General features: G+C 42.1%; 1 protein-coding gene across 2 annotated transcripts in view; it reads right to left on the reverse strand.

Annotated features, from left to right (window-relative positions):
• The window catches only part of NT5C2 (5'-nucleotidase, cytosolic II), a 180,989-nt gene that overhangs the window by 46,645 nt on the left and 118,545 nt on the right, over positions 1-15,799 (reverse strand). For both annotated transcript variants that reach the window (XM_077455292.1, XM_077455291.1), the window contains exon 6: positions 8,072-8,163. In XM_077455292.1, coding sequence (XP_077311418.1) covers positions 8,072-8,163 — 92 coding nt within the window. The remainder of the gene's footprint in view (positions 1-8,071; positions 8,164-15,799) is intronic.

Below are 15,799 nucleotides of genomic sequence, written 5' to 3' on the forward strand. Positions count from 1 at the left end.
CCCTGATGAGTTTACTTCCTCTTTCATTCCCTGCAAAGGCAAAGCATAATGGACTACTATGCATCGCATAGTAGCCCATTATGTGTCACTTACCTGACACAGGAGCCAGCGATGTCACCGCTGTCCCCTGTAGTCCGCCGCATCCATCTTGTTGGTGGGGTCTCGCAGCTCCGCCGCTGTCATTCGGCGAAGCCGCGATGACGTCACTCCCGCGCATGCGCACGGGAGCCGACACGCGCGGCAGCTCCGCCGCTGAGAATGCCGCGCTCAGTGCGCCTGCGCGCCGCTGTGCCCGCTTTCGGGCAAATATCTCCTAAACCATATAGGTTTAGGAGATATTGCTTGGACCTACAGGTAAGCCTTAATCTAGGCTTACCTGTAGGTCAAAGTGGTTTGTAAGGGTTTACAACCACTTTAATGTCACAATGTTACCAGCAGTACCTTTAGGTGAACTGCGGTGCATTACGGAGGAATACAGCATGTCTGCATTTTTACGTAACAGATTGCAACCTACCTCAAAGCAGTGCTGTGGCATGAACTGTGCAGATCAGCTCAACTGAACTGCTGTAAAGGAGCCCTAGTTTTAAACGATCTGTTTTCCAAACTGCGGTTCTTATTCTGTTCTTTACACCTATACACTTTCCTTCAGTGCAATTTTGGAAGATGAGCGGCACTTCTTTAAGTGCATGATGATGCAATTTTGAGTAGAAGAATGTCAAAAAAGCATGTACGTTTATTGACACGTTTTGTAGCATGACAACAAGACACCTCCTCCTAGCAACATCTACTACAGGCTGCACTTAACAAGGGAGTAAAAAGAGCACAGCATGGTTGACACAGAAGAGCTAACCCAGCCGGTGAGGGCAAAACCTTTACTCTATTATCTATCTGAAAAGGACCACACCAAAAGTGAGAGCAGGACATTGCTTGTGAGGTGTATGAGGTTTGGCACAGTTATACGACCACGCAGAAAGAAAGCAAATGTAATTTTCTTTAGACTTCAATACATATGTCATATATGCTTATTAAAATTACATTTCTGCATGCAAGAATTCTTGCTCTTATGTCGCTATGAAAAACATCTTTTATACCTTGCCATTGGCCAAAACAAAAAAAGCTTGACACATGATTATGCATTAATATGCACGTAGATGCATGTGAAAACCTGCTGCAAAAACACATCAAAAACCACACGAAGAAGAAGCAGCACAGATGTGAACCTTCCCCTTTATACAGTAGGCATAAATATGCTGAATAACTTTAAAACAGTTATTTTAATTTAAAGAACATTAGGGATATTTTATAAAATATGTAAGAAGTGAAAGAATCTGTACTGCCAATAGAAACCAGATTCTAGCTCACAGTCTTCTACTGCAGATTACAGAATTAAAAATGTGACCTTTTTTAAGGACAGCACTTATTTTTACTTTGCTTTTTTTTATATATAAATAAGATACACTATACTCAGTTATCCAGTGAGTTTATTACGAACACAGTTAATATATAAAACTGCAGTAGATTAAAGATGATCTTTAGGCAGATAAAAAAAAAAAAAGCCATCATTTTAACATTACAAAGCATTAAATGTGTTTTAGTCTGGGGGTGGACAGCACACTGAACCAATCAGGACTCTACTATTTTGCATAATGCTGCTTACAGAGGGGGAAACCAAAAGGTATGAGTAAATCAAAGTCACTGTCCAATCACAGGCTATGGAACAGCCAACTTTGTTTAACAGCTGTGAATTTACAGGGAGGCTCAAGACCTGACTGTCCAAGCAGAACCGAAAAGCCTTTGAAAGGCAAAGCTGTTCACATACAGCACAGTGCATTTCAAATGTGTATTTTGACTGGCATTCAGCTTTAAACATGCTGTAGAGATAAACAGCTATACACAGTTTTAAAAAATGTCACATATCTTTAAAATGTGTGTGTGATTTAGGAAATGTATGTACCCAAAAATTCAGTTATGGGTGGATACCGATAGTTGAATCAACCACTCCTTCCTTTGTGTGCACCTCTGAAGTTCCTTCTCTTTTAAAGTGCGCTGTCAAAGCCCCCCTCTCCTCTGTGCGCCCCGTCGCAGACCCCTTCCCCTCTGCGCGCCCCGTCGCAGACCCCTTACCCTCGGCGCGCCCCGTCGCAGACCCCTTACCCTCGGCGCGCCCCGTCGCAGACCCCTTACCCTCGGCGCGCCCCGTCGCAGACCCCTTACCCTCGGCGTGCATCTGTGTGCACTGTCACTGCCTTTCTTCTCTGCCTTGTCACTCAAAAGTTTATTATGGAATCGCCTCCTTAGCAGCATGACTGACCAGTGGTGGGAGGCTGGGCAAGTTCTCGACCGGGCTAGCTTAGTCGCCAATGCACACATCAGAACTGTAGAATATGTTCCATGCACTTGGCCCCCTGGGGGATTCCACAAGGATTTAAAAATGATGGTACAGAGATGCTGGTTACAGGATGGATTAGCATATCCTTATCTTTACAAACATTTTTTGGCTGCTATGCTAATGCATGCCCTCTACTGGCTTATAGCAGACGACTCCAATGCTGCGGTAGTTTTGGACGCATCTTATATGGGTTCCTATGAGGCCCTTAAAAATCTGATCTATAGGGGTCCAACTATGCCTCTTCCTCTGACAGTGGCAATGAAGGCTGCCCTGAGGGTATGGTCAATGGCTCCAAATACTCTGCTGTGGAACAACCCCTCCTTACCAGAATTTACCTCAATACCTGACCATCAGATCTGGGCTGTAAAAGGAATTAAATACCTGGATCAAATTTGTTCAGGAGGGGAACTGATGACCTTTGATGCCCTGAAAGAACATTTTGAGCTCCTAAATATATATATATATATATATATATATATATATATATATATATATCTTTTTTTTTTATGATATTTGCTATTCAAGCATGCATTTCATATCCAATTCAAAAGGTCATTAGTAGCCTTTTACACCTCTACCCTTGAGACGGTACTTCGAGATGATTCTTTAACTAAGCCCCTCTCAAATATATATAATGCTATGCTCCCCTCGGTCCACATGAAAATCTTAGGTCTAGAGGGATATTAGATTTTCCTGGGTTAGATGATGAGGACTAGGAGGAGCTATTTATGGGAATGTCTTTCTGCAGCTGGTTTTGGCTAGGGATAGACTTGTACAATTTCAAATTCTGCACAGAATTTATCTCACACCTGCATGACTACAGATGATATATCCATTCTTCTCTGCGGCGTGCCGGCGGTGCTCCACAGACTCTGTGGATTTCAGCCATATTTTCTGCCTTTGTCCCCATGTTCAAGTGTTTTGGGCAGGCGTCATAGCGTTCATCTGCTCAGTGACCACTATATAGATACCTCAGACAGTAGATGGAATCAATGAATTAACTCAGCTACCCTTGTACAAAGCCACTTATCTCTCAAGGGGATGACCTAAAGAACTTCACAAAGTGTGGGATATTTGGATTGAGGCCCCCTGTACCAATGCAAACCTAGGGCCGTTGGATTTGATGGCTCGACCCCCTGTGTCTTAAACTAATGTAAGAGCAGGCACTAAGGACTATACTGAATTTGAAATCTATTGAGTGCAGATTTTCATACTTTACCTAGTCCATACTTTAGACTCTGAGTAAGCAAATCTCAATATTTTTGTAAAAATCCTTAAGTGGCTAAAGGAGTGTACTACCGGTTTAGTGCCAGTTAGGGCATTAGAGTTGTTTGTTGAATGTATATACCTTTTCTTTTATGTATATATACTGAGCCTGGGTATGCCCATTATGCTCTGTATTGTACCTACATTTTTCTTTTAAAAAAAATTAAAAATAGTGATACTTCTTTAAAGCAGTATTAAACCCAAAATGTAATATATTGCAGGTTACCAAACCTTAAATGTGGTGGCTGCATTATTTTTCCTTTTCTTTTCCTGGTTGTCCAGCCAATAACATACTTCCTGTCTTAGGGTGTCTCCACTCTGGATGAAGGAGCAAAAAACACACCTTTGGAAAACAGCATTATTAAATTAAATGCTACATTATACCAAACTTCAGCTGACACCTTTTAAGAAGCTACAGCTAAATTTTTTCTTCCTATTGGGATAACGGTTTTACATAAATAAAAGTGGATTATTGTAAGCACACCTGTCGGTGTTAAAATGGAACTAAGGTTTCTCTCAATCAACATTTTTAATGCATCTTCTGCTAGCCTTAGTAAATAGATACTGCATATTGTATTTACTTGTTTTCACATTTTTAGGGGGGGGTTCCCTTCAGTTGCTTCCTGATTTCAGGCCTAGGCCAAAATAATGTAATACATCACAGGAGTCTTTATTAGCATTTTTTTCTCTCATCTTGAGGGGCTCTCTCAGCTAATCACACCCCCTACCTGCATGCCTACAAAAAGGGCAGATGGATTCCAGGAAGTAAATGCCACATGAATCAGCTGCCCTTACTCAAGATCACCACTGATAGAATTGCTAGGGATTTTTTTCAAAGTGCTTTCTCAACAAAATAAAGCTTTGAGACACAGATGCTTGGGTTTGCATAATTAAAATCAATTAATTAAATAGAATTTTCAGTTTGTGGTGCTCACATACAGTTTAGTTCTGCTTTAAATGGTTCATCTCAGCCCTCTAACTGACACTTTTTCTGGATAGCTTGGTCTGTTTAAAGAAATTGAAAAACAGACTGGCTGGCCAGATCAATAGGTGAAAATAAAGAGAAAAAAACTAAAGCAGCCACCACATCTAAGAATTGGTAGGCTGAAATATTATAAATATCTGTCTTTGGGTTAAATACTGCTTTAAGCCTGTGGTTCTTGGGTGTTTGCACCAATGTATTCCTGTGCCAAGAAAATATCGTATTTTTATAAATGAGATTCTTTTTAGCATTTTTGTACATGCAGCACTGTTGTTGCTTCTTTGTGCCAAGATGTAAAGTTAGAAATCTGTAAGTGGGTCACATGATGCATATTATATAAACCTCCTGTTTACCAGAATACTGACAGATTGAACTGCAACTACGAGATTTTGTTATGTCATGTCATATGAGAAATAAGATGTAAGAGATGAAAATGCATCTTCCGTAATCCATCAAAATTGAGAACAAGCCTGTGTAATTAAGTCATATGCCGCGCAATAGTTTGGTTCCTCATCAGAATTATTTTACATTTTTCAGATAAAGATGGGCCTCTGACTCAGTCAATTATGCAACACAAGCACCAGTTAATCCTTACAGAGCACAGTGGTAATACTCAATGGTTGGCTATTTTTTAGTATAAGCATATTGTTAGTGGTGGATTCCTGGGAGAGCATACAGGTGATACTCAAAATTTGAATATCGTGCAAAAGTTCATTTATTTCACTAATGCAACTTAAAAGGTGAAACTAATATACGAGATAGACTCACTACATGCAAAGCAAGATAGTTCAAGCCGTGGAGGAGCAGGATGCTTCAATAGTGCTCTTCTGCATTGTTCGGTCTCATGTCTCATCTTTCTCTTGGCAACGCCCCACAGATTCTCTATGGGGTTCAGGTCAGGCGAGTTTGCTGGCCAATCAAGCACAATAATTCCACGGTCATTGAACCAGGTTTTGGTGCTTTTGGCAGTGTGGGTAGGTGCCTGCTGTAAAATGAAGTCAGCATCCCCATAGAGCTCGTTTGTGGAAGGAAGCATGAAGTGCTCCAAAATCTCCGGGTAGACAGCTGCGTTGACCTTGGACTTAATGAAGTACAGTGGACCAACACCAGCAGATGACGTGGCTCCCTAAATCAACACAGACTGTGGAAACTTCACACTGGACTTCCAGCATCTTACAGCAGGCACTTCAAGCATTCGTCCTCCATACTTTGGGTCTTTGGTTTCCAAATGAGATACAAAATTTGCTCTCATCAGAAAAGAGGACTATGGACCACTGAGCAACAGACCAGGTCTGCTTTTCTTTAGCCCAGGTAAGACGTTTCTGACGTTGTTTGTTGTTCAGGAGTGGCTTGACAAGAGGAATATGACAGTTGAAGCCCATGTCCAAGATCCATCTGTGTGTGGTGGCTCCTGATGCACGGACTCCAGCCTCAGTCCACTCCTTGTGAAAGTCCCCAACACTTTTGAATGGCCTTTTCCTGACAATCCTCTCCAGGCTGCGGTCATCCTGGCTGCTTGTGCACCTTTTTCTTCCACGCTTTTCCCTTCCACATAACTTTCTATTAATGTGCTGATACAGCATTTTGGGAACATACAACTTCTTTTGCAATTACCTTTTTAGGCTTTCCCTCCTTATGGAGGGTGTCAATGACGGTTTTCTGTACAACTGTCAGGTCAGCAGTCTTTCCCATGATTGTGATTCCTACTGAACCAGACAGAGACCATTTAAAGGCTTAGGAACCATTTGCAGGTGTTATGGCTTAATTAGCTGATTAGAGTGGGACACTTTGAGCCTAGAATATTGCAACCTTTCACAATATTCAAATTTTCTGAGATTGTGGATTTGGGGGTTTTCATGAGCTGTAAGTTATAATCATCACAATTATGACAAATCACGGCTTGAACTATCTTGCTTTGCATGTAACAAGTCTATCTCATATATTAGTTTCACCTTTTAAGTTGTTTTAGTGAAATAAATTAACTTTTGCACGATATTAAAAATTTTCGAGTATCACCGGTATGGTTGGAAGGAAAAACACATCAATAACTTTTTTTTTAAAACGGCAATAGCACTGTTTACTTATGATAAAGTTACTTTGAACATCTTTTAAGGAAAAACTCTACAATGGTGGGATGTAAAGCACCTTGCAGGGAACGCAGACTGTGTGAAGCACTTGGCTAGGTATCCTGGTTTGAAAACTGGGTTGTCATTGGTTTCTGCACTTTGATATGAAGTATTCAGCCTATGGGATCAGCTAACCTTCATTCAAATATTGTATAGGGAGCAGAAGCTGTGAGCAAATTAGAGCAGCCGGTGACAGCTTGAGCGGAATAGAGGACAGGGGACCTTACCAACGTTATTCCAGGGCACTCCTCCTCCACATCAACATTGTAAAGGGCACTCCTCCTCCACAACATTGTAAAGGTCTTCCTTAACACCATACTGTAGTCTTCAAGATTTAAAAAAGGGTTCTTTCATACAGGCGGACTCCGCCAGTGGATCTGCCTACTCAACAGGGGATCTGTCTTCTGATCTCTGTTGAGCAGGCGGACAACAGTTCGGACACAGCCGCTTTCCTCTAGGGGTATTCGGGTGTAAACAGACTTCCTGTCCGTTTACAACCGACTGTCATCTAATCTGCCAGATGGATGGGGAACGGATCCCCTAGCCATGTGGTTTTTAGCAGATAATGTCAGATGTTGGCAGGTGTAAACAGACACATGTTTGTTTACATCTGCCACTCCATAGAGGGCAATGGATGGTCCAATCGGGTCCGCCTAAAAAAACTGACAGGCAAAACCGATCGGACCGCCCATGTGAAAGAGCCCTAAGAGAAACGTGAACACCAGACAAGATGCTGATAGAACTAACAAGAGATATACCAACTGAGCAGATTGATTCTTCCCCCATAAACAATCATCTAGGGGATGTTTGGAGAGGAGAGTCTGCATAGACATACGATTATTGCCTAATCTCATCATAAAAAGCCAGTTCATGCAGACATCTTATGTTTGTAAGTGTTAAAGTCTAGCTCCAGGTTTAGTAGACGCTGCACTGGAGAAGCCCCCAACAGTCTAATTTTTTTTTCTGACTTTTCTGCGTTGGCAGCACACTGTCTTCAATAAAGCAAATAGAGGGGTATGATGTCACGTCACGTAGGGACATGGACGCTGTTTTCTGCATCAGTCTCTTATAAAGCCACGTGCAGTTTTATAATGCACCTCGGCTGTCCGACATCCTGTTCTCAAAGGAAGTGGATGCCACTTCCCAGAGGATGGCTGGTGGCTGGAACTGGATGAGAATGCAATGTGCAGCACTGAAGCAAGGAGAGAGAGAGTTTGGGACCTTTTGTTTAAATAGAGAGGGGGTGGAATTTTTTTCTTCTTACATTGTTAGTGGAGTTGGACTTTAAAACAGTGGCATATTCTTTACCTGGTAAATTGAACAGGGTATTCAGGATGTAGAAGCGATCTGTGTCATCTCTCTGAATAAATTTATTTGGGTACTGTTCCCTTATTTCAGGTCTGTGGAGAAAAGAAAAAATGTTTCTTTTTATTAACAATTCCACCTGCTACACTAACACATTTTTCTGCTAGCTACACTTCCATGGAAACAGTAAAATTAAGCAAGGGGAAGGAACACATTCTCACAGCGCTATCATATTTCCATTGGGAAACTATACACAAGCATACATTGTTCTTTACAAGGAACGCAACACCAAAAAATGCAACAACAAAAACCCTTTCATAAACATAACCGTAGGGTAGCAACTGCAAATGTTACTTGACCCTCCAGACAAGCTGGTTAAAGCTGCGATCATTACATGCTTTACTAGCAATATTCAGGCAGCGTAAAGGTCAGCCTCAACCAAAACGAAAATGTTAGCTTTCCATTTTCACTTGCAAGCAGAACGACATGATGGATTCTAATATCTGTGAAAGATTTCCAAGGTGAGATGCTGTATGTTCCTCAAAATGTTCAGTTCTGCCCAAGTGCCAAGAACATTGCAAAGCCACATGATCTGGCAGTTCTATGGTATGGTGTTGGCTTCACTAGGACTTAGCATGCACAACTATGCATAAACTTAACTGTGATTGGTCCTGCTTAAAGTGGTTCTAAAGACTTTTTTTTTTTTTTTATTAAGATTACCTTAATGCATTTCTTGTATTACGGTAAAAAAATCTTCAGGCAGTGGTTTTGGCCCCGCAACACCCCCCCCCCCCCTCTCTTTTACTTGCCTGAGCCCTCATTCAGTCAACATTTGCAGCTCCTCTCTCCCCTCATTTCCATGTCTCAGGGGCTTTTACTGGGGCACGGGAGTCATTGGCTCATGCATCTGTCTTTCAAAGCCAGTGATGAGCGGGGGGTCCCACTGTCTGTGTCAATGGATGCAGCAGCGGAGCGTGGGAGCGAGCCCGCACAAGTGCACTGGACAGAGGGGGGGGGGCTCCGGAGGACTGGTGGGGGACCCAAGAAGAGGAGGTTCAGAGACGCTCTGTGCAATTCTATTGCACAGAGCAGGTAAATATAGAGAGTTTCATTATTTTTTTTTAAAAATTTCCTTTACAACTACTTTAAAAAGCGTATGTCAAGGTAAAATAAAAATAAAAAAACCACACGAATTACATATCCACAATACATGCACATTTCCCCGTATTTATTCCTCTTTAGCAAGTAAAGAATAATAGCTGTTGATCTGACAAAAATGAAAACGCACAGTATTTTTGGAGGCTGAGTGGTGTCAACCCTGTCCAATGTCTTTTTCTAAACTACTCAGCCCTATTATCTATGCTACCGTACATAACAGACAACAATCATTTTGTAGTCCTAATACAAGTAACTGGGCTAACTGGACTCCATCAGATAAAAAAAAATAAAAATGTGCACAAGAAGCTGGACAGCTCTGAATTTCTGATATATCAACTCCCATTAGGTCTGTTAGATATCCCACTGAATAAAACACATTCAGTGGAATATTGAACAGACCTAATTGGACCTAAATGGAGCAAATAAGAGACGTGCACTGTTAGTGGGAAAAGCAAATAGAATTCTAGGATGCATCAATAGAGAGGTCACTATTAAGGAAGAAAGGAGGCCCCCCGATTCCTCCATATATAGATTTAGAATATGGTTTCCATATCTGGAGATTGTTCCATAAACTGGCCATAGGTGGATTAAATGTCGGCTGGTTCAGCAGGGACCGGACGGAATTTGATCCATCTAATATAGGCAGGCTGGTTATGCTGAAGTCAATCCAATCAGCCTATAGCCACTAACAATGCTTATTGTGAAGGCTCCCCACCGGCAGAACATAATAGCTCTGCGGATGCAATTCTTCCATCAACACTGACTGTTTGAAGGGGAAATTGAGAAATTTTCTTTCCTTCCACCCAGAAATGGTATAATCTATGCCTTGTTTACAAAAAAAGATATCGATAAGACATAAGGAGTCAAGAGACTGGTAACAAAAATTATAAAATGGGGGGATGAAACATCAGGAGAGACTTCAGGAACTTAAAGTAATTGCAAAGTCCTGTTTTTTCCCTATAACAATTACAAAGATGTTATACTTACCTGCTCTGTTGCAGTGGATTTGCACAGAGCAGCCAAGATCCTCCTTATCGGGTGCCTTTTCTGTGCTCCTGGTCCCTCCCTCCTGTTCAGTGCCCCCACAGCAAGCAGCTTGCTATGGGGCACCCAAGCGGAGTGCCAGCTCCCTGTGTCCATTCAGAAATGGAGCCCCAACCCGGTCCCTGCCCCGCTCTCCCCTGATTGGCTCGCTGACTTTGCTTGACAACAGCGGGAGCCAATGTCGCCACTGCTGTCTTTCAGCCAATCAGGAAGGAGAATCTGGACGGCTAACACACTCGTGGACATCGCTGGACAGAGAGATACCAGGTAAGTGTTAGGGGGGCTGGCACACACAGAAGGCTTTTTATCTTAATGCATAGAAGGCATTAGGATAAAAAAACCCTCTGCCTTTACAAACCCTTTAAAATGTACAGTCTGGAGGACCGACATGACTACATAAATAAATTAAGGGTGAACATAAGATTTAGGAGGGCCATAAACCAACAGGAGGAAAGTTCAAAACTGATCTCAGAAAGTATTTTACTGAAAGATTAGTTGATGCTTGGAATAGACTTTCAGAAGAGGTAGCGAGTCAGTCAACAGTAAGTGGATTGAAACATGCTTGGGGCAAACATAGACCTATACTGGGACAAAAAAGTTAACATATATAAATTTAAATAAAAAATGGGGCAGACCACTTGTTTTCTTTTCTGCCATCACTCCTTTTAAATTTTTTTTACATTAAAATAAACATGTTATACTTACTTGCTCTGTGCAGCAGTTTTTCACAGAGTGGTCTGGATCCTCCTCTTCTCAGGTCCCCCGCTGGAGATCCTGGCTTCTCCCTCCTGTTGGATGCCCCCACAGCAAGCAGCTTGCTATGGGGGCACCCGATGCTGCCAATAGCCAATCAGTAGTGCAAATTCCCAGAGAGGCAAGGCTCTAGTGGACATTGATGGATCAAGAGGGGGTTCCTGCACACAGAAGGTTTTTTTTACCTGCATGCATAGAATGCATGCCGGTAAAAAAAAAAAAACTTGTGCCTTTACAACAACTTTATAACAATCCAGCTTTCAGGCAGGGATGCTTTAAAAGCAGGTTCAACATGACACATTTTGTTCACTGTAAGTAAAAGCCATCAATCTGTCTACTAAAATTACATGTTTATTTCATTATCTCATTCAAAACAAGGATATTACTATTGATTTCCCATTCTGGGTATAGAGCCAGAACAAACCAATCTGGCAGAGTTCTCCATATAAAGCCCTGGCTTGTAAATGGTGATAATTACAAAATGAGAGTCGCAGCTTCATAAACACAAAAAAATGATTGTATTCTCTGTTTGCTTTATAGAAAAACACAGACTGGTTTGCCCAGATACGTGCACACTGAGTAATTCAGTCATGAATCCTTGAATGAAGCAATAAATTATGTCAATGCACAGCTTCACTAAATGCTTAAAAAGCTGCTTAGTAATAATCATATAAAAACATATGTCTGTGCACGAGACTGATACAGCAAGTTTCATTCTCATGCAGAACCCTATGCAGCAAGGAAACAAAGGACGTGGTAGGTAAATGGGGCGAGGCATTGTCTGCTAACAAAGGATCACTTTAGCAGACACAAAGCGTGACAACATCAAAGGGAACATCTGTTTGCTTCACTATGGTGTATTTTTACATGACTGATTCTTCATGGCTCTACGCGACCTTTCCAACGAGAGCAAATATTGTTTCCGCCTCTCCCAACACTGGCTATTAATGCTGAAATTCAGAAAAGGTGTTTGTGACAAGTTTTACTGGGTATTGTCTGCATTGATGAAAGCACACAAAGTTATTTAGGAAATATAATTATTCTCCCTGGGTATTAGTGACCTACACAGCCAGCAAAATATAAAGGCATGTCTAGAATTGCAAAGTGTTGTTCCCTCGCCAGGCTCTCACAGGTAAATGAAAGATGTGATATGGTTTATATGATGATACCAACCCTTCTGAAAAATGCAGGCATGCTGCATTTTTCTGCAGCACACCTGAATAGTGTGAACAGGGCCCATAAAGCACAATTGTTTTCTATGTGCCCTTGTCCTGAACCTGCATCAGTGCATCCTAACTCACTTCGTGTAAACAATGAAAGAAAATCACCCAATTTTAAGTAGAGTTCCACCCGAAAGTGGGACATTCGCTTTTTTTTCTCTCCCCCCCGTGCACTGTCTCTTGGAAGTTCGGCCCCCTTCCTCCTTCCTCCGCAGCCAAAACAGCGCCCAAGCAGCGCAATTTGCACATATGCAGTAGGGAGTCAGGAGTGAAGCCTTTTGGCAGTGAAGCCGAAAGTCTTCACTGCCAGGTTCCCTTAAGAGGAATGGCAGCAGCTGCAACCAACATCTGATCCGAGGATCGGCTGGGGTGCCGACATCACGGGCTCCCTGGACAGGTAAGTGTCCATATATTAAAAGTCAGCAGCTGCAGTATTTGTAGCTGCTGACTTTTCATTTAAATTTTATTTAAAACTCCACTTTAAAGGATAAAATTTACTTTTTAGAAAAAAATGATAAAAAAACACACTTTTTTTGCAGGTAAAAAAAAATGCATGTTTATTTAATTTTTTTTTTGGAGCCTGTAAAGCATTGCACCAGCAATCAGAAGATCGCTAGTGCCATGCAGGTCTCCTCCAGATCTGTCAGTGTATGTGTGTACCCATACATCCAGTTTGGGCAAGCAGACACAATCTCATAGGAAGACTCGATGGACTACCATGGCGCTCCACATCATTGTGGTATTTCATTGAGAGCTACAAGCCGACAGCCGCAAAGGATGTCAGGGCTTATAGTTACACACAAAGCTGTGTGAATGAATGACGAGGCCGTGTGGGTGAAGCTTAGCACGGTCGCACGGATTTCAAAAAGTGACAGCTAATACCTGAAATTTCTCCCTGCTGCCGTCACTGGAAGGGGGAAATCAGGTAGCAGCTGCAGGATTGTGAACATGTTATACGTTCCACCCTAAAAAAACGGGTGGAACATGTGAACATGTTTTCCAAAAGTGAACTTAAAGCGGTTCTCCACCCTAAAGGGGAAGTTCCACTAATCTGATCCCTCCCCCCCCTCCGATGCCACAATCGGCACCTTTCAGGGGGAGGGGGGTGCAGTTACCTGGATAATCCAGGTATCTGCACCCACTTCCGGGATGGACCGCCGCAAACCCCCGCAGACGCCCCCCCGTTGTGTTCTGGGAAACACACAGTTCACAGGACACAGCGGGGACCAGAAGAGACGCGCAGCGCGACTCACGCATGCGCAGTAGGGAACCGGGCAGTGAAGCTGCAACACTTCACTTCCCAATTCCCTGACAGAGGATGGCGGCGGGGGCAGCAGAGAGGCGAGCGATCGCTCGTCATCTGCCGCCGACATCGCTGGACCCTGGGACAGGTAAGTGTGATTTTATTAAAAGTCAGCAGCTGCAATATTAGTAGCTGCTGGCTTTTAATTTTTTTTTTTTTTTAGCTGCAGAACCGCTTTAATGTGTATGTATGGTAATAATTAAAAACACACCACTCCATATTTTCAACATATGCAAATTTCCCCATGTTTTGCATCTTTAGTGCTGTGCCTGACTAGCAAAAGAAAAATCTTTATCCTGACAGAAATACAACGTGCTCCTAACTTCTTGTAGTGGGCCGAATAGTGTCATTTGTCTTGCCCAGTACTCTTTTTCACTACAAAACATCTCCCTCTATGTTCTAGAGATGAGAGGAGGGGAAGGTGTTCTGTGGTCCTAGCTCTTCCTGTTCTAGGGAGTCAGCACAGCTCCTACCTAGATACACTAAGAAAAAGCCTAGGAAAAGTCTATACAGATTCAGAGTACTTTGTATTTTAGTAATTTCTCTTTGGGATTAATAATTACATTCAACAAGACAACACAAAAGTCACACAAACAAGGCACAACTACAATAAAATCACCAATTAACAGCACATACAAATATAATGCTATACTGTAATCAAACATACAATCCTATTAAAATACTATATAGAAAAGATAACACGGATTAAAAAAAATAACATAACATGCACACCAATTTAAAGCCCCATACACACTATCAGATTTTCTGCTGATTTTTGTCTTCAGATTTACCAAAACCATATAATATGAGGTCAAACCTTAGGAGTTTCAATTTGTTTGCAATCAGGCAGACCCTTCTACTACATGGTTTTGGTAAATCTGAAGGAAAAACTCAGCAGAAAATCTGATAGTGTGTATGGGGCTTAACATTACAATAATTTCCCTTTGGGATTACTAAAGTATTCTGAATCTGAATTATACAAAAATCATTACACACAGCTAAACTAATACCAACAGAATATAAAAACGACATCAAATTCTGGATCATAAATCAGATTAAAGAAATTTTAAAGGCAGAAGGTTATTTTATTTTAATGCATTTCATGCATTAAGATAAAAAGCCTTTTGGGTGCAGCAGACCCCCTCAGCAACCCCAATACTTACCTGAGCACTCTATCAAGAAATGTCCACGAACAGTGCCTCAGCCATCTGGGACTCTCTCTCTTGATTGGCCGAGACACAACAGCAGTGCCAATGGCTCCTACTGCTCTCAAACTCAGCCAATCAGGAGAGGGAGGGGATGTGGCCAAACCACAGCTCAGTGTCTGAATGGATACACAGTTTCAGCTCGGCTCGGGTGCCCCCCATAGCAAGCTGCTTGCTGTGAGGAGCACTCAACAGGAGGGAGGGGCCAGGAGCTCCAACCAGGGACCTAGGAAGAGGAGGACCTGGGCTGCTCTGTGCAAAACCACTGCACAGGGCATGTACATAACATGTTTGTTATTTTAATAGAAAAAAAAATAGACTTTATCATCACTTTAAATCCTCACATTCAGCATTTAGAGAGAAGAGTTATATCATTAGATGGCCAAAAGCAAAAACGATTCCTGTGTCACTCTGTGGTGTAGTGTGGTGGTAACAATCTATCACTGAAGGTACTCCTCAGACTGACCAGTGTATTGTGGAGTGGGTGGGAGGAGTTGTTCAAGTTTGAACATTATCCTCTCCAACACGGTTGTTAAAGGGTTTGTTAACCTATATATATATATATATATATATATATATATATATATATATATATATATATAAAAACTATGCCAGCCCCTCTATTAAAGGCTGGCATAGCACACTATGACTTTAGTTTTACAAAACGAGTAGTGTAAATATCTAATTTGAACGGTCTTCAGGCCGGTGACATGACTCATGGCCGCTTTTCAGTTCTGATGGATGGCTTCTGAGAAAGGGGCCGTGATCCCCCTCTGATGTCAGCCGGAGAGATCACATGAGCACTCGTCTCCTCCACAGAAGCCCTGTCTCGGAGCTATAAATCGGCGAGTCATGTGACCGGCCTGAAGACAGCTCAAATTAGGTATTTAAACTGATTTTTTTTTTAAACGAATGACATAGTGTGCTATGCCAGCTTCTAATAAAGAGGCTGGCAGTGAAACTGTAATGATTTTATTTTACAAGCAATAGTGGCGGGGGGGGGGTGTGCAGGGCCAGAGACAGACACAGAGGCAGATGACAGGGAGGA

This window comes from Lithobates pipiens, unplaced genomic scaffold, assembly GCF_037356315.1.
Source record: "Lithobates pipiens isolate NorthernLeopardFrog02 unplaced genomic scaffold, aLitPip1_a1.2 Scaffold_25, whole genome shotgun sequence".
In the NCBI taxonomy this organism is placed as follows: domain Eukaryota; kingdom Metazoa; phylum Chordata; class Amphibia; order Anura; family Ranidae; genus Lithobates; species Lithobates pipiens.